The sequence below is a fragment of the Gobio gobio genome, assembly GCF_949357685.1.
Source record: "Gobio gobio genome assembly, chromosome: 1".
NCBI classification, from domain to species: domain Eukaryota; kingdom Metazoa; phylum Chordata; class Actinopteri; order Cypriniformes; family Gobionidae; genus Gobio; species Gobio gobio.
Genome location: NC_137097.1, coordinates 47,878,085 through 47,896,322, shown reverse-complemented (window position 1 = coordinate 47,896,322; position 18,238 = coordinate 47,878,085). Strand labels below are relative to the sequence as shown.

Genomic DNA, 18,238 nt, shown 5'->3' with positions numbered 1-18,238 from the left:
TATGTGTGTGTATGTGTGAGGGACTATGTGTTCCATATGAAGAAGCCAGTAAATTGGTGTTGGGATGAGGAATCAGCATCTAAAGTTGAGGAAGATTATGTCATAGACTCTTTTTTGCTGTGCTCATATTAGGGTTCAGCTAAAAAGCCTTCCAGGATTAGCTTCACTAGACACAGGGATTTGTGGTTGTCTGTTTTACAGTCAGGACATACTGACCCCTGCTGCTTATGGCAGTAACTACAGCATAAATGTGTAGAAAGATTTTAGCCCCAAGTCATTAGTGATAGTGAATCTGCACTGTTGACTCAAAACCGCTGTCTGGTTATATTCTTGGTGCCTTTTGTGTTATTATGTCAGTCTTTATGGCCTGTAGTTATTTTGAGATATTTATTTAATATATGCAATGGAGACTGCCTGACTCTTGTTAGAGGATACCATCTACTGGTCTATTTATTTGAAGAAATATAAGGCAACTGCTTAGATTTAGTTTTAGAATACTTAAAAAAATACAATTTGAAATAAATATTAAACATTTTATTTACATAGTTTTACAACATTTATCAACAAGTAACAGTAAAAAAAATCCATTAATAAAACATGATGTAAAATCACCTCTTAGAAATTTCAAGCTTATTTTCAAAACAAAACATATTGACATCAGCAGCAAAATGTTTTCAAGAGCAGATGGAGTAAACTAATATACTGTGCAGTGAGATCTCTTGGTTTACATATCATTTTTGAACTGAAGAAAGGTGTGAGCATTAGGGGGGTAAAAAAGATTCATAATGTAATGAGGCCTGAAAAAAATGGAAGAACCAAAGAGAAAAGATTTATGTCAGTCCCTGCACCATTCAGTTCATGAGGTGCTTTAATCCACCTCTTCAATAGTTGGTCCCTGGGAAGCGGCCCCTGATCCACCACGTGCCTGAGCTCCACAGCCTCCAGCTGGCATCTCTCCCTGATAAAGCTTAGTGATGATTGGGTTGCAGACTTTCTCCAGCTCCTTCAGCTGATGTTCATACTCCTCCTTATCAGCCAGCTGGTTGTTCTCTAGCCAGCTGATAGTCTGGTTGCACTTCTCTGTGACTTTCTTCTTGTCATCCTCACTGATCTTGCCTTTCAGGTTCTCATCTTCCACACTGCTCTTCATGTTGAAGGCGTAAGACTCCAGGGAGTTTTTAGCAGCAATCTTCTCTCTTTGCAGATCATCTTCAGCTTTATACTCGTCTGCCTCCTGCACCATTCTCTCAATGTCCTCTTTGCTCAGTCTGCCCTTGTCATTGGTGATGGTGATCTTGTTCTCTTTTCCAGTGCTTTTGTCCGCCGCTGACACGTTTAGGATTCCGTTGGCGTCAATGTCAAAGGTCACTTCAATCTGCGGGACTCCACGCGGTGCAGGTGGAATTCCTGTGAGCTCAAATTTACCCAGCAGGTTGTTGTCTTTTGTCATGGCCCTCTCTCCCTCATACACCTGGATCAGGACCCCGGGCTGGTTGTCTGAGTAGGTGGTGAAGGTCTGGGTCTGTTTGGTGGGGATGGTGGTGTTGCGTTTGATGAGGGCCGTCATGACTCCACCTGCGGTTTCAATACCCAGGGACAGTGGAGCCACATCCAGCAGCAGCAGGTCCTGGACATTTCCAGATGTGTCACCCATGAGGATGGCGGCTTGCACCGCTGCACCATAAGCCACTGCCTCATCAGGGTTGATGCTCTTGTTCAAGTCCCTGCCGTTGAAGAAATCCTGCAGAAGCTTCTGGATCTTTGGGATTCTTGTTGATCCACCAACCAGAACGACGTCATGGATCTGAGACTTGTCCATCTTGGCGTCTCTCAGGGCTTTCTCCACAGGCTCGAGTGTTCCCCTGAAGAGGTCTGAGCACATCTCTTCAAAGCGGGCTCTGGTGATGGACGTGTAGAAGTCGATGCCCTCGTACAGCGAGTCGATCTCAATGCTGGCCTGAGAGCTGGAGGACAGGGTTCTCTTGGCTCGCTCACACGCTGTACGCAGCCTCCTCAGTGCCCTCTTGTTCTGACTGATGTCCTTCTTGTGCTTCCTCTTGAATTCCTCTACAAAGTGATTCACCATGCGGTTGTCAAAGTCCTCGCCACCCAGATGAGTGTCTCCGGCTGTTGACTTGACCTCAAAGATGCCGTCTTCAATGGTCAGGATGGACACATCAAAGGTGCCTCCGCCCAGGTCAAAGATCAGGACATTGCGCTCTCTTCCTTTGCCTTTGTCCAGGCCGTAGGCGATGGCTGCAGCTGTGGGCTCGTTGATGATTCGGAGGACATTGAGCCCAGCGATTACTCCAGCGTCTTTAGTGGCTTGCCTCTGGGAGTCATTGAAATAGGCAGGAACTGTGATAACTGCATTTGTCACCTTCTGCCCCAGATAAGCTTCAGCAATCTCCTTCATCTTCACCAGGACCATAGAGGAAATCTCTTCGGGATTAAATGTCTTGTTTTCTCCTTTGTATTCGACTTGAACCTTTGGTTTTCCACCATCACTGACGACTTGGAAGGACCAGTGCTTCATGTCAGACTGCACTACTGGGTCATCAAACTTCCTGCCAATCAGCCTCTTGGCATCAAACACGGTGTTGTTGGGGTTCATGGCCACCTGGTTTTTAGCTGCATCTCCAATGAGCCTCTCTGTGTCTGTGAAGGCAACATAGCTGGGTGTTGTTCTGTTCCCCTGGTCATTGGCGATGATCTCCACTTTTCCATGCTGAAACACCCCCACACAGGAGTAGGTGGTGCCCAGGTCAATCCCAATAGCTACTCCTTTTGCTGATGACATGTTGGATTTCTTTTAATGTCTACCTGTATTTAACAAGCAAAAGAAATAGGAAACTGCAATGTAAAACCACTCACTTTACTCATTCACAAAATTAATATTATTTTTGTAGTCAAACAATAGTTGTCTTTTTATAAAAAAAAGTTTTCATTTGTTGCATGTTCACACTAATGATTTAAAAAATGAGAAGACCATATTATTATTATTATTATTATGAATAATGTTTAATAGGACTATGTATAATAAACAGTCAAATATAATTATTTGTTAACAAACGTAAATAAATTCCTATTTAATTCATTAGGTGGCTCTTCATCACATATTTGTGTTAATATTTAACCATGAAACAGAGGAGTAGGCTATAGGACAAAACAATTTACTGTAAGCAATTCGTGTCTGATATAAAGCTAGCTGTAAATGTACAGATTTATGGCATATATAAACTCAATAGAAAAAGAACAGCGGTAGTTTTAATTTTGCACGTACCTTTTATGATTTAGATGTTTTCTGACAGGCGTATTGTGGCTTCGCTGTCTCGCTCTCTCCGCTGTTTTCTCAACTATCCCGAAGTCTATAACCGAGCACTGGAACCAGTCCTGTTTTATATTCTCCAGTACAGTGCTGTTGAAGTTTCTCGAAAGCGCCAGCGAGTTCGACCAATCAAAAACCAGCACAGCGGAATGGCTCCACCCACTACGCTGCGTCATTGTATACAGTGCAGTTCTAGCTATTTCTGGAGCTTTCTGTGATATTAAACAGATTTTTAGTGAACCTCGTAGTCTGTGATGCTGTTATTTTTTCAACATTCAGACTATTTCTCGTGAACGCTGAACAGTTTTAGCTGTTTATTTATACGGGAATGCAGTAATATACAAATACAGTTTTGATTATTTATAAGCGCTCGTGTAGAAACGTTTGTTTCAATTATGTTCGTATGTCAAAACAAATTTAAATATTTAGAAATAATCAATAAATAATTGCATCATAGTATAGTTTATATTTTATATAATGGTAATACTTTGATGTATGATTATGTTATAATCAACATATGCTATGCTGTAAATTGAACTTAACTTGTATAGAACGTAGAATATTTCTTTAACTGCTACACTTTTAAAAATGAAAGCTATTTATTGGAATCTATGGTTACCCTTTAAAATCTATAAAAACTTTCCATAACCCAAAAGTTTCTATAGTGTAAAAGACTATTAAGATTATTAAAATGATCATCACACTAAAAAGGTTCTTTCAAGAACTGTTCACTGAAAGGTTATTTGCCATCACTTTTTTAAACAGTGCATTTATCCATCATTTGGAAATTTTTCTTTAACGAGAGAGAGAGAGATAACTTCACACAGGTGTTTCCTCAGAATATACATGTTTGCAGTCACATAGCCATGATGAACAGTGTCACCTGTGGTCCTTGTCTTGTTTTAATCTTGAGGATGTATTGAACGTCAAAATAACTTCACACATCTGACACTGAATCATTGAAATAGGATATGATCAGTAAAGTGTCACCTCATGTACTTTTGTGCATCTTTGCAGTGTGTTCTACAGTTTGACATTCGATATTCCTTTAGTAACTCCAGATGGTGTCGCACTCCAGATGAATGACATAATTCTACTATTGGTAATTAAACATAGTATGTGTGTGTATGTGTGAGGGACTATGTGTTCCATATGAAGAAGCCAGTTAATTGGTGTTGGGATGAGGAATCAGCATCTAAAGTTGAGGAAGATTATGTCATAGACTCTTTTTTGCTGTGCTCATATTAGGGTTCAGCTAAAAAGCCTTCCAGGATTAGCTTCACTAGACACAGGGATTTGTGGTTGTCTGTTTTACAGTCAGGACATACTGACCCCTGCTGCTTATGGCAGTAACTACAGCATAAATGTGTAGAAAGATTTTAGCCCCAAGTCATTAGTGAATCTGCACTGTTGACTCAAAACCGCTGTCTGGTTATATTCTTGGTGCCTTTTGTGTTATTATGTCAGTCTTTATTAGGGGTGTGCATTGGGACTGCCCTCACAATTCGATTAGATTACGATTCACCAGGTAACGATTCGATTCAATTCGATTCTACGATGCATTGCGATGCATCACAATTCTACTGCACACAACAAGGCAAATTTTTAATCAGTCATGAGTCAATACAAGCAGTCAGATATTGAACAACAGATTTTATTGGCTGCTATGTGTGTATTATCACTCTCCTGTATCTTTGACATAAATGTCATTAAATAAAATAAAATTGAATGGTACAGGGTATTGGATATGGCATTTTCAAACCTGAAAAAGAAAACATAAATCACTGCTTTCAGTGCTTTGAATGAGAAATGTTTCTCTTCTCTGCTTTATAACCATTTGAAATTAAATAGAGCAATAATAACAGCCAACTTTTTCCAGAAGTGAACATAAGTGTTTTAATTAATCAGTAATCTCCCTCCGCCTCAGCCATCTTGATTGTTGTTGTTATGACCCCGGAAGTAATTGAAACTTCACAACTTTATTGTCCAACTCAAGGCCAGAAAATAAACGATGACATAATCGATTATGGCACTTAGCCGCATCGATGCTGAATCGTGCATGCCCCGCATTGACGAATCGATTATTGTTGACACCACTAGTCTTTATGGCCTGTAGTTATTTTGAGATATGTATTTAATATATGCAATGTGACAAGTCCATAATACATGGAGACTGCCTGACTCTTGTTAGAGGATACCATCTACTGGTCTATTTATTTGAAGAAATATAAGGCAACTGCTTAGATTTAGTTTTAGAATACTTAAAAAAATACAATTTGAAATAAATATTAAACATTTTATTTACATAGTTTTACAAAATGTATCAACAAGTAACAGTAAAAAAATCCATTAATAAAACATGATGTAAAATCACCTCTTAGAAATTTCAAGCTTATTTTCAAAACAAAACATATTGACATTAGTAGCAAAATGTTTTCAAGAGCAGATGGAGTAAACTAATATACTGTGCAATGAGATCTCTTGGTTTACATATCATTTTTGAACTGAAGAAAGGTGTGAGCATTAGGGGGGTAAAAAAGATTCATAATGTAATGAGGCCTGAAAAAATGGAAGAACCAAAGAGAAAAGATTTATGTCAGTCCCTGCACCATTCAGTTCATGAGGTGCTTTAATCCACCTCTTCAATAGTTGGTCCCTGGGAAGCGGCCCCTGATCCACCACGTGCCTGAGCTCCACAGCCTCCAGCTGGCATCTCTCCCTGATAAAGCTTAGTGATGATTGGGTTGCAGACTTTCTCCAGCTCCTTCAGCTGATGTTCATACTCCTCCTTATCAGCCAGCTGGTTGTTCTCTAGCCAGCTGATAGTCTGGTTGCACTTCTCTGTGACTTTCTTCTTGTCATCCTCACTGATCTTGCCTTTCAGGTTCTCATCTTCCACACTGCTCTTCATGTTGAAGGCGTAAGACTCCAGGGAGTTTTTAGCAGCAATCTTCTCTCTTTGCAGATCATCTTCAGCTTTATACTCGTCTGCCTCCTGCACCATTCTCTCAATGTCCTCTTTGCTCAGTCTGCCCTTGTCATTGGTGATGGTGATCTTGTTCTCTTTTCCAGTGCTTTTGTCCGCCGCTGACACGTTTAGGATTCCGTTGGCATCAATGTCAAAGGTCACTTCAATCTGCGGGACTCCACGCGGCGCAGGTGGAATTCCTGTGAGCTCAAATTTACCCAGCAGGTTGTTGTCTTTTGTCATGGCCCTCTCTCCCTCATACACCTGGATCAGGACACCGGGCTGGTTGTCTGAGTAGGTGGTGAAGGTCTGGGTCTGTTTGGTGGGGATGGTGGTGTTGCGTTTGATGAGGGCCGTCATGACTCCACCTGCGGTTTCAATACCCAGGGACAGTGGAGCCACATCCAGCAGCAGCAGGTCCTGGACATTTCCAGATGTGTCACCCATGAGGATGGCGGCTTGCACCGCTGCACCATAAGCCACTGCCTCATCAGGGTTGATGCTCTTGTTCAAGTCCCTGCCGTTGAAGAAATCCTGCAGAAGCTTCTGGATCTTTTGGATTCTTGTTGATCCACCAACCAGAACGACGTCATGGATCTGAGACTTGTCCATCTTGGCGTCTCTCAGGGCTTTCTCCACAGGCTCGAGTGTTCCCCTGAAGAGGTCTGAGCACATCTCTTCAAAGCGGGCTCTGGTGATGGACGTGTAGAAGTCGATGCCCTCGTACAGCGAGTCGATCTCAATGCTGGCCTGAGAGCTGGAGGACAGGGTTCTCTTGGCTCGCTCACACGCTGTACGCAGCCTCCTCAGTGCCCTCTTGTTCTGACTGATGTCCTTCTTGTGCTTCCTCTTGAATTCTTCTACAAAGTGATTCACCATGCGGTTGTCAAAGTCCTCGCCACCCAGATGAGTGTCTCCGGCTGTGGACTTGACCTCAAAGATGCCGTCTTCAATGGTCAGGATGGACACATCAAAGGTGCCTCCGCCCAGGTCAAAGATCAGGACATTGCGCTCTCTTCCTTTGCCTTTGTCCAGGCCGTAGGCGATGGCTGCAGCTGTGGGCTCGTTGATGATTCGGAGGACATTGAGCCCAGCGATTACTCCAGCGTCTTTAGTGGCTTGCCTCTGGGAGTCATTGAAATAGGCAGGAACTGTGATAACTGCATTTGTCACCTTCTGCCCCAGATAAGCTTCAGCAATCTCCTTCATCTTCACCAGTACCATAGAGGAAATCTCTTCGGGATTAAATGTCTTGTTTTCTCCTTTGTATTCGACTTGAACCTTTGGTTTTCCACCATCACTGACGACTTGGAAGGACCAGTGCTTCATGTCAGACTGCACTACTGGGTCATCAAACTTCCTGCCAATCAGCCTCTTGGCATCAAACACGGTGTTGTTGGGGTTCATGGCCACCTGGTTTTTAGCTGCATCTCCAATGAGCCTCTCTGTGTCTGTGAAGGCAACATAGCTGGGTGTTGTTCTGTTCCCCTGGTCATTGGCGATGATCTCCACTTTTCCATGCTGAAACACCCCCACACAGGAGTAGGTGGTGCCCAGGTCAATCCCAATAGCTACTCCTTTTGTTGATGACATGTTTGGTTTCTTTTAATGTCTACCTGTATTTAACAAGCAAAAGAAATAGGAAACTGCAATGTAAAACCACTCACTTTACTCATTCACAAAATTAATATTATTTTTGTAGTCAAACAATAGTTGTCTCTTTATAAAAAAAAAATTTCATTTGTTGCCTATTCACACTAATGATTTAAAAAATGAGAAGACCATATTATTATTATTATTATTATTATTATTATTATGAATAATGTTTAATAGGACTATGTATAATAAACAGTCAAATATAATTATTTGTTAACAAACGTAAATAAATTCCTATTTAATTCATTAGGTGGCTCTTCATCACATATTTGTGTTAATATTTAACCATGAAACAGAGGAGTAGGCTATAGGACAAAACAATTTACTGTAAGCAATTCGTGTCTGATATAAAGCTAGCTGTAAATGTACAGATTTATGGCATATATAAACTCAATAGAAAAAGAACAGCGGTAGTTTTAATTTTGCACGTACCTTTTATGATTTAGATGTTTTCTGACAGGCGTATTGTGGCTTCGCTGTCTCGCTCTCTCCGCTGTTTTCTCAACTATCCCGAAGTCTATAACTGAGCACTGGAACCAGTCCTGTTTTATATTCTCCAGTACAGTGCTGTTGAAGTTTCTCGAAAGCGCCAGCGAGTTCGACCAATCAAAAACCAGCACAGCGGAATGGCTCCACCCACTACGCTGCGTCATTGTATACAGTGCAGTTCTAGCTATTTCTGGAGCTTTCTGTGATATTAAACAGATTTTTAGTGAACCTCGTAGTCTGTGATGCTGTTATTTTTTCAACATTCAGACTATTTCTCGTGAACGCTGAACAGTTTTAGCTGTTTATTTATACGGGAATGCAGTAATATACAAATACAGTTTTGATTATTTATAAGCGCTCGTGTAGAAACGTTTGTTTCAATTATGTTCGTATGTCAAAACAAATTTAAATATTTAGAAATAATCAATAAATAATTGCATCATAGTATAGTTTATATTTTATATAATGGTAATACTTTGATGTATGATTATGTTATAATCAACATATGCTATGCTGTAAATTGAACTTAACTTATATAGAACGTAGAATATTTCTTTAACTGCTACACTTTTAAAAATGAAAGCTATTTATTGGAATCTATGGTTACCCTTTAAAATCTATAAAAACTTTACATAACCCAAAAGGTTCTATAGTGTAAAAGACTATTAAGATTATTAAAATGATCATCACACTAAAAAGGTTCTTTCAAGAACTGTTCACTGAAAGGTTATTTGCCATCACTTTTTTAAACAGTGCATTTATCCATCATTTGGAATTTTTTCTTTAACGAGAGAGAGAGAGAGAGAGAGAGAGAGAGAGAGAGAGAGAGAGAGAGAGAGAGAGAGAGATAACTTCACACAGGTGTTTCCTCAGAATATACATGTTTGCAGTCACATAGCCATGATGAACAGTGTCACCTGTGGTCCTTGTCTTGTTTTAATCTTGAGGATGTATTGAACGTCAAAATAACTTCACACATCTGACACTGAATCATTGAAATAGGATATGATCAGTAAAGTGTCACCTCATGTACTTTTGTGCATCTTTGCAGTGTGTTCTACAGTTTGACATTCGATATTCCTTTAGTAACTCCAGATGGTGTCGCACTCCAGATGAATGACATAATTCTACTATTGGTAATTAAACATAGTATGTGTGTGTATGTGTGAGGGACTATGTGTTCCATATGAAGAAGCCAGTTAATTGGTGTTGGGATGAGGAATCAGCATCTAAAGTTGAGGAAGATTATGTCATAGACTCTTTTTTGCTGTGCTCATATTAGGGTTCAGCTAAAAAGCCTTCCAGGATTAGCTTCACTAGACACAGGGATTTGTGGTTGTCTGTTTTACAGTCAGGACATACTGACCCCTGCTGCTTATGGCAGTAACTACAGCATAAATGTGTAGAAAGATTTTAGCCCCAAGTCATTAGTGAATCTGCACTGTTGACTCAAAACCGCTGTCTGGTTATATTCTTGGTGCCTTTTGTGTTATTATGTCAGTCTTTATTAGGGGTGTGCATTGGGACTGCCCTCACAATTCGATTAGATTACGATTCACCAGGTAACGATTCGATTCAATTCGATTCTACGATGCATTGCGATGCATCACAATTCTACTGCACACAACAAGGCAAATTTTTAATCAGTCATGAGTCAATACAAGCAGTCAGATATTGAACAACAGATTTTATTGGCTGCTATGTGTGTATTATCACTCTCCTGTATCTTTGACATAAATGTCATTAAATAAAATAAAATTGAATGGTACAGGGTATTGGATATGGCATTTTCAAACCTAAAAAAGAAAACATAAATCACTGCTTTGAATGAGAAATGTTTCTCTTCTCTGCTTTATAACCATTTGAAATTAAATAGAGCAATAATAACAGCCAACTTTTTCCAGCAGTGAACATAAGTGTTTTAATTAATCAGTAATCTCCCTCCGCCTCAGCCATCTTGATTGTTGTTGTTGTTATGACCCCGGAAGTAATTGAAACTTCACAACTTTATTGTCCAACTCAAGGCCAGAAAATAAACGATGACATAATCGATTATGGCACTTAGCCGCATCGATGCTGAATCGTGCATGCCCCGCATTGCCGAATCGATTATTGTTGACACCACTAGTCTTTATGGCCTGTAGTTATTTTGAGATATTTATTTAATATATGCAATGGAGACTGCCTGACTCATGTTAGAGGATACCATCTACTGGTCTATTTATTTGAAGAAATATAAGGCAACTGCTTAGATTTAGTTTTAGAATACTTAAAAAAATACAATTTGAAATAAATATTAAACATTTTATTTACATAGTTTTACAAAATGTATCAACAAGTAACAGTAAAAAAATCCATTAATAAAACATGATGTAAAATCAACTCTTAGAAATTTCAAGCTTATTTTCAAAACAAAACATATTGACATTAGTAGCAAAATGTTTTCAAGAGCAGATGGAGTTAACTAATATACTGTGCAATGAGATCTCTTGGTTTACATATCATTTTTGAACTGAAGAAAGGTGTGAGCATTAGGGGGGTAAAAAAGATTCATAATGTAATGAGGCCTGAAAAAAAATGGAACAACCAAAAAGAAAAGATTTATATCAGTCCCTGCACCATTCAGTTCATGAGGTGCTTTAATCCACCTCTTCAATAGTTGGTCCCTGGGAAGCGGCCCCTGATCCACCACGTGCCTGAGCTCCACAGCCTCCAGCTGGCATCTCTCCCTGATAAAGCTTAGTGATGATTGGGTTGCAGACTTTCTCCAGCTCCTTCAGCTGATGTTCATACTCCTCCTTATCAGCCAGCTGGTTGTTCTCTAGCCAGCTGATAGTCTGGTTGCACTTCTCTGTGACTTTCTTCTTGTCATCCTCACTGATCTTGCCTTTCAGGTTCTCATCTTCCACACTGCTCTTCATGTTGAAGGCGTAAGACTCCAGGGAGTTTTTAGCAGCAATCTTCTCTCTTTGCAGATCATCTTCAGCTTTATACTCGTCTGCCTCCTGCACCATTCTCTCAATGTCCTCTTTGCTCAGTCTGCCCTTGTCATTGGTGATGGTGATCTTGTTCTCTTTTCCAGTGCTTTTGTCCGCCGCTGACACGTTTAGGATTCCGTTGGCGTCAATGTCAAAGGTCACTTCAATCTGCGGGACTCCACGCGGTGCAGGTGGAATTCCTGTGAGCTCAAATTTACCCAGCAGGTTGTTGTCTTTTGTCATGGCCCTCTCTCCCTCATACACCTGGATCAGGACCCCGGGCTGGTTGTCTGAGTAGGTGGTGAAGGTCTGGGTCTGTTTGGTGGGGATGGTGGTGTTGCGTTTGATGAGGGCCGTCATGACTCCACCTGCGGTTTCAATACCCAGGGACAGTGGAGCCACATCCAGCAGCAGCAGGTCCTGGACATTTCCAGATGTGTCACCCATGAGGATGGCGGCTTGCACCGCTGCACCATAAGCCACTGCCTCATCAGGGTTGATGCTCTTGTTCAAGTCCCTGCCGTTGAAGAAATCCTGCAGAAGCTTCTGGATCTTTGGGATTCTTGTTGATCCACCAACCAGAACGACGTCATGGATCTGAGACTTGTCCATCTTGGCGTCTCTCAGGGCTTTCTCCACAGGCTCGAGTGTTCCCCTGAAGAGGTCTGAGCACATCTCTTCAAAGCGGGCTCTGGTGATGGACGTGTAGAAGTCGATGCCCTCGTACAGCGAGTCGATCTCAATGCTGGCCTGAGAGCTGGAGGACAGGGTTCTCTTGGCTCGCTCACACGCTGTACGCAGCCTCCTCAGTGCCCTCTTGTTCTGACTGATGTCCTTCTTGTGCTTCCTCTTGAATTCCTCTACAAAGTGATTCACCATGCGGTTGTCAAAGTCCTCGCCACCCAGATGAGTGTCTCCGGCTGTTGACTTGACCTCAAAGATGCCGTCTTCAATGGTCAGGATGGACACATCAAAGGTGCCTCCGCCCAGGTCAAAGATCAGGACATTGCGCTCTCTTCCTTTGCCTTTGTCCAGGCCGTAGGCGATGGCTGCAGCTGTGGGCTCGTTGATGATTCGGAGGACATTGAGCCCAGCGATTACTCCAGCGTCTTTAGTGGCTTGCCTCTGGGAGTCATTGAAATAGGCAGGAACTGTGATAACTGCATTTGTCACCTTCTGCCCCAGATAAGCTTCAGCAATCTCCTTCATCTTCACCAGGACCATAGAGGAAATCTCTTCGGGATTAAATGTCTTGTTTTCTCCTTTGTATTCGACTTGAACCTTTGGTTTTCCACCATCACTGACGACTTGGAAGGACCAGTGCTTCATGTCAGACTGCACTACTGGGTCATCAAACTTCCTGCCAATCAGCCTCTTGGCATCAAACACGGTGTTGTTGGGGTTCATGGCCACCTGGTTTTTAGCTGCATCTCCAATGAGCCTCTCTGTGTCTGTGAAGGCAACATAGCTGGGTGTTGTTCTGTTCCCCTGGTCATTGGCGATGATCTCCACTTTTCCATGCTGAAACACCCCCACACAGGAGTAGGTGGTGCCCAGGTCAATCCCAATAGCTACTCCTTTTGCTGATGACATGTTGGATTTCTTTTAATGTCTACCTGTATTTAACAAGCAAAAGAAATAGGAAACTGCAATGTAAAACCACTCACTTTACTCATTCACAAAATTAATATTATTTTTGTAGTCAAACAATAGTTGTCTTTTTATAAAAAAAAGTTTTCATTTGTTGCATGTTCACACTAATGATTTAAAAAATGAGAAGACCATATTATTATTATTATTATTATGAATAATGTTTAATAGGACTATGTATAATAAACAGTCAAATATAATTATTTGTTAACAAACGTAAATAAATTCCTATTTAATTCATTAGGTGGCTCTTCATCACATATTAGTGTTAATATTTAACCATGAAACAGAGGAGTAGGCTATAGGACAAAACAATTTACTGTAAGCAATTCGTGTCTGATATAAAGCTAGCTGTAAATGTACAGATTTATGGCATATATAAACTCAATAGAAAAAGAACAGCGGTAGTTTTAATTTTGCACGTACCTTTTATGATTTAGATGTTTTCTGACAGGCGTATTGTGGCTTCGCTGTCTCGCTCTCTCCGCTGTTTTCTCAACTATCCCGAAGTCTATAACTGAGCACTGGAACCAGTCCTGTTTTATATTCTCCAGTACAGTGCTGTTGAAGTTTCTCGAAAGCGCCAGCGAGTTCGACCAATCAAAAACCAGCACAGCGGAATGGCTCCACCCACTACGCTGCGTCATTGTATACAGTGCAGTTCTAGCTATTTCTGGAGCTTTCTGTGATATTAAACAGATTTTTAGTGAACCTCGTAGTCTGTGATGATGTTATTTTTTCAACATTCAGACTATTTCTCGTGAACGCTGAACAGTTTTATCTGTGTATTTATACAGAAATGCAGTAATACAAACAACACTCTTTGATTATTTATAAGCACTCATGTTCGTATGCCAAAATACATTTAAATGTTTAGAAATAATCAATAATATTTGTGTTTTGCAGTGAAACAAAGTCTCAAAAGAAATGTGTGTCTATGCAAATTCATTTATTACATTCCTTTGATAATATAGCGATAACAAAGTATTTTTGTGGGATACAACTGTGCTTTTCAGTTCCTGCATTCCTTGCATGTTTCTTTTTGTTATTTACCCTAAGGTTTACGTTTCGGTAGGACTGTGGGAATGAGTTATTTGATTTACAATAAAGAGATGATTCTGGAACATTGGTGACTGTGGCACGTTTTGTCATTCTGCTCTATTGTCAACAGAGGTCACTGTTAACTGCATTCAGGGCTTATTATTTCGTTCTCCCATTTCACCCATCATTATTCTTTCTCAAATGTTGAGCGATTGTGGCACACAAGACGTCATGTGTCTCTTGATGAATTTATAAACGCACAGTTCATCTAAAGCTACTGAATGAACTTTGGGCTGTGAAATGCATCAGTAGCCAAAATAAAATAGCTGGGTATGTTCCAAGCATGTTCAAATGGTGTATATTAATCCTAGATGTAGTTGTATTTGGTATTTCAGACTTCCGGTAATACAATACAATACTGAAATTGTGGGAAATTAACCAATAGCCTTGAAGCTTTACTCCAAATTGGAATAATTATAGTGAACACAAATTGTTTTATTCAAATAACTTGAAATTTAGGTTTGTGTAACTACCCAACAAAAAAAGTTCCATTTGAAGTGAACATTGTTTACTCGGGCTACACCATAGACAGGCCACACCAACGTGAGCATCCTTACGCGATTTACAATATTACAAACTGAAACCATAAAGTTTATATTTTTAATAAACTTTTGAATAGCCATGCCAGACTTGCCATATTTCACGTAATTTGTGTATCAATGCACTCAAATATGATAGCGAATTTTTTTTTGGCGTAAATTCTGGATAGTTCTGGAAGCGTCCAGAAACTTCCTCTCAGTTGTCTTAGTGACAGCTGACGTGACGCTGACGTGACGCGGTGTTTTGATTGGTCTGATTCACTGGACTTTTCCAGAACTGTCAAGAATTTGAACGGGTGCGCGCTCTGGTGTATTTAAAGAGTTGAAGTCATACACTGACGAAACTCATCTGCAGAGGAGCGACCTGTAAAGCAAACGATAAAAACCCCAGTCTAACCGGACTTTTTCCGAGGTGTAAATTCAATTGAAGGATCCACTCTATGGTAAGTCTGCCTTTTATTTTACTGTAGAGGTTAGGCAAAATGCATTGTGTACTTAATATGTTTACATATTAGCTTTTTTCAATATTACACTATTTTATTACATGCAGACACATATACATATTCTCCTAAATAAACCGGCAGGGTTGTTTAAACTGTGTTTAATTTGACCAACTAGCAGTTAACCACGTGGTAATCATTCTTAATTTTCTAATTAAAATTAGACTGATCTAAATCCTGTCTTGAAGAATTTTTTTTAGATTAACTGCTTATAGCAGCTAGCCACTGTATTCACTGTAAAATAGAAGATTATGTTGTTTACTTTTTGTTATTATTAAACTATGTGATCACAAGACTTTGCTTTTGCGCACTAATTTGTATACATGTAGAAATAATCTGATTGTTCTTTTTTGTGTTTTAGTTACTTGAAACCAAACATGTCATCAGCAAAAGGAGTAGCTATTGGGATTGACCTGGGCACCACCTACTCCTGTGTGGGGGTGTTTCAGCATGGAAAAGTGGAGATCATCGCCAATGACCAGGGGAACAGAACAACACCCAGCTATGTTGCCTTCACAGACACAGAGAGGCTCATTGGAGATGCAGCTAAAAACCAGGTGGCCATGAACCCCAACAACACCGTGTTTGATGCCAAGAGGCTGATTGGCAGGAAGTTTGATGACCCAGTAGTGCAGTCTGACATGAAGCACTGGTCCTTCCAAGTCGTCAGTGATGGTGGAAAACCAAAGGTTCAAGTCGAATACAAAGGAGAAAACAAGACATTTAATCCCGAAGAGATTTCCTCTATGGTCCTGGTGAAGATGAAGGAGATTGCTGAAGCTTATCTGGGGCAGAAGGTGACAAATGCAGTTATCACAGTTCCTGCCTATTTCAATGACTCCCAGAGGCAAGCCACTAAAGACGCTGGAGTAATCGCTGGGCTCAATGTCCTCCGAATCATCAACGAGCCCACAGCTGCAGCCATCGCCTACGGCCTGGACAAAGGCAAAGGAAGAGAGCGCAATGTCCTGATCTTTGACCTGGGCGGAGGCACCTTTGATGTGTCCATCCTGACCATTGAAGACGGCATCTTTGAGGTCAAGTCAACAGCCGGAGACACTCATCTGGGTGGCGAGGACTTTGACAACCGCATGGTGAATCACTTTGTAGAGGAATTCAAGAGGAAGCACAAGAAGGACATCAGTCAGAACAAGAGGGCACTGAGGAGGCTGCGTACAGCGTGTGAGCGAGCCAAGAGAACCCTGTCCTCCAGCTCTCAGGCCAGCATTGAGATCGACTCGCTGTACGAGGGCATCGACTTCTACACGTCCATCACCAGAGCCCGCTTTGAAGAGATGTGCTCAGACCTCTTCAGGGGAACACTCGAGCCTGTGGAGAAAGCCCTGAGAGACGCCAAGATGGACAAGTCTCAGATCCATGACGTCGTTCTGGTTGGTGGATCAACAAGAATCCCAAAGATCCAGAAGCTTCTGCAGGATTTCTTCAACGGCAGGGACTTGAACAAGAGCATCAACCCTGATGAGGCAGTGGCTTATGGTGCAGCGGTGCAAGCCGCCATCCTCATGGGTGACACATCTGGAAATGTCCAGGACCTGCTGCTGCTGGATGTGGCTCCACTGTCCCTGGGTATTGAAACCGCAGGTGGAGTCATGACGGCCCTCATCAAACGCAACACCACCATCCCCACCAAACAGACCCAGACCTTCACCACCTACTCAGACAACCAGCCCGGGGTCCTGATCCAGGTGTATGAGGGAGAGAGGGCCATGACAAAAGACAACAACCTGCTGGGTAAATTTGAGCTCACAGGAATTCCACCTGCACCGCGTGGAGTCCCGCAGATTGAAGTGACCTTTGACATTGACGCCAACGGAATCCTAAACGTGTCAGCGGCGGACAAAAGCACTGGAAAAGAGAACAAGATCACCATCACCAATGACAAGGGCAGACTGAGCAAAGAGGACATTGAGAGAATGGTGCAGGAGGCAGACGAGTATAAAGCTGAAGATGATCTGCAAAGAGAGAAGATTGCTGCTAAAAACTCCCTGGAGTCTTACGCCTTCAACATGAAGAGCAGTGTGGAAGATGAGAACCTGAAAGGCAAGATCAGTGAGGATGACAAGAAGAAAGTCACAGAGAAGTGCAACCAGACTATCAGCTGGCTAGAGAACAACCAGCTGGCTGATAAGGAGGAGTATGAACATCAGCTGAAGGAGCTGGAGAAAGTCTGCAACCCAATCATCACTAAGCTTTATCAGGGAGAGATGCCAGCTGGAGGCTGTGGAGCTCAGGCACGTGGCGGATCAGGGGCCGCTTCCCAGGGACCAACTATTGAAGAGGTGGATTAAAGTTATGGACTAACATATGTCGTGTCAGTTAGAACTCACTTAAAACTTTGAGCAAGGATTTTTTTAATGACATTGCTGCTCTAACAGTCCTGTTTTGTTATTTATTATCCATAAAGCACTGTATTTTGTGTACTCATTTTGTATATACTGTAACGATGTAAATAATACAACCATGATTATCTTTTATGGATAATGAACATTGTTCAAGTTTTTTTAATTAAATATGAAATGTGTACTCATTTAGTAGGTCTGCTGGGGTTTTTTTTTCTGGTTATGTGTAATATTTTTATATTCAAGTTATTTTGTTCTGTTGATGTTATTTATTTTGACTGTTTATTCTACTTTTTAAGGTGTAGCTGTTCCTAAACAGATTTCAAATAAGTTTACTGAACTTGGCGTTTTGTGTTCCTGAGAAGAGTTTTAATTGTGAAGGAAATTAATAAATTATGTATTGTGTTTAAAAAAACTTGGGCCTTTTTTGAGGTGTTGGATGAAGTGGTAGAAATGTATCCAATCTCACTCTAAACTACAGACTCCAAGACAGATCGTGTTAATGAAAATATTCAGCAGAATGTGTCAAAAATAAATCTTAAAGAGGGACTAGTGAGATGAAATATAGCACAGGTGAGTAGATAAGTATGACAGCTTCATGCAAGTCAGACACGGATGTCAACACTCAACAAAGTTGACGATCAACACAGTATACAGTTAAAAAGAAAC

At 41.1% G+C, this 18,238-nt stretch overlaps 4 protein-coding genes across 4 annotated transcripts; 1 reads left to right on the top strand and 3 right to left on the bottom strand.

Moving 5' to 3' along the window:
• Positions 1 to 520: 520 nt before the first annotated feature.
• On the bottom strand, positions 521 to 3,442 carry LOC307133832 (heat shock 70 kDa protein). Its single transcript, XM_079829133.1, has 2 exons — positions 3,284 to 3,442; positions 521 to 2,823 (listed from the first exon to the last, which is right to left on the bottom strand). Exon 2 carries the CDS (start codon positions 2,798 to 2,800, stop codon positions 869 to 871), a length of 1,932 nt encoding a protein of 643 aa, XP_079685259.1. The 5' UTR covers positions 2,801 to 2,823; positions 3,284 to 3,442; the 3' UTR covers positions 521 to 868.
• Positions 3,443 to 5,610: 2,168 nt separating this feature from the next.
• LOC307126839 (heat shock 70 kDa protein-like) lies at positions 5,611 to 8,474 on the bottom strand. The gene is made up of 2 exons (XM_079817627.1): positions 8,385 to 8,474; positions 5,611 to 7,912 (listed from the first exon to the last, which is right to left on the bottom strand). The coding sequence occupies exon 2, from the start codon at positions 7,887 to 7,889 to the stop codon at positions 5,958 to 5,960; it is 1,932 nt and encodes a 643-aa protein (XP_079673753.1). The 5' UTR covers positions 7,890 to 7,912; positions 8,385 to 8,474; the 3' UTR covers positions 5,611 to 5,957.
• A 1,643-nt stretch (positions 8,475 to 10,117) lies between these two features.
• LOC307126838 (heat shock 70 kDa protein) lies at positions 10,118 to 13,629 on the bottom strand. Its single transcript, XM_079817626.1, has 2 exons — positions 13,496 to 13,629; positions 10,118 to 13,035 (listed from the first exon to the last, which is right to left on the bottom strand). The coding sequence occupies exon 2, from the start codon at positions 13,010 to 13,012 to the stop codon at positions 11,081 to 11,083; it is 1,932 nt and encodes a 643-aa protein (XP_079673752.1). The 5' UTR covers positions 13,013 to 13,035; positions 13,496 to 13,629; the 3' UTR covers positions 10,118 to 11,080.
• A 1,382-nt stretch (positions 13,630 to 15,011) lies between these two features.
• Positions 15,012 to 17,977, top strand: LOC307126379 (heat shock 70 kDa protein). The gene is made up of 2 exons (XM_079816860.1): positions 15,012 to 15,152; positions 15,571 to 17,977. The coding sequence occupies exon 2, from the start codon at positions 15,587 to 15,589 to the stop codon at positions 17,516 to 17,518; it is 1,932 nt and encodes a 643-aa protein (XP_079672986.1). The 5' UTR covers positions 15,012 to 15,152; positions 15,571 to 15,586; the 3' UTR covers positions 17,519 to 17,977.
• The last annotated feature ends 261 nt before the right edge of the window (positions 17,978 to 18,238 follow it).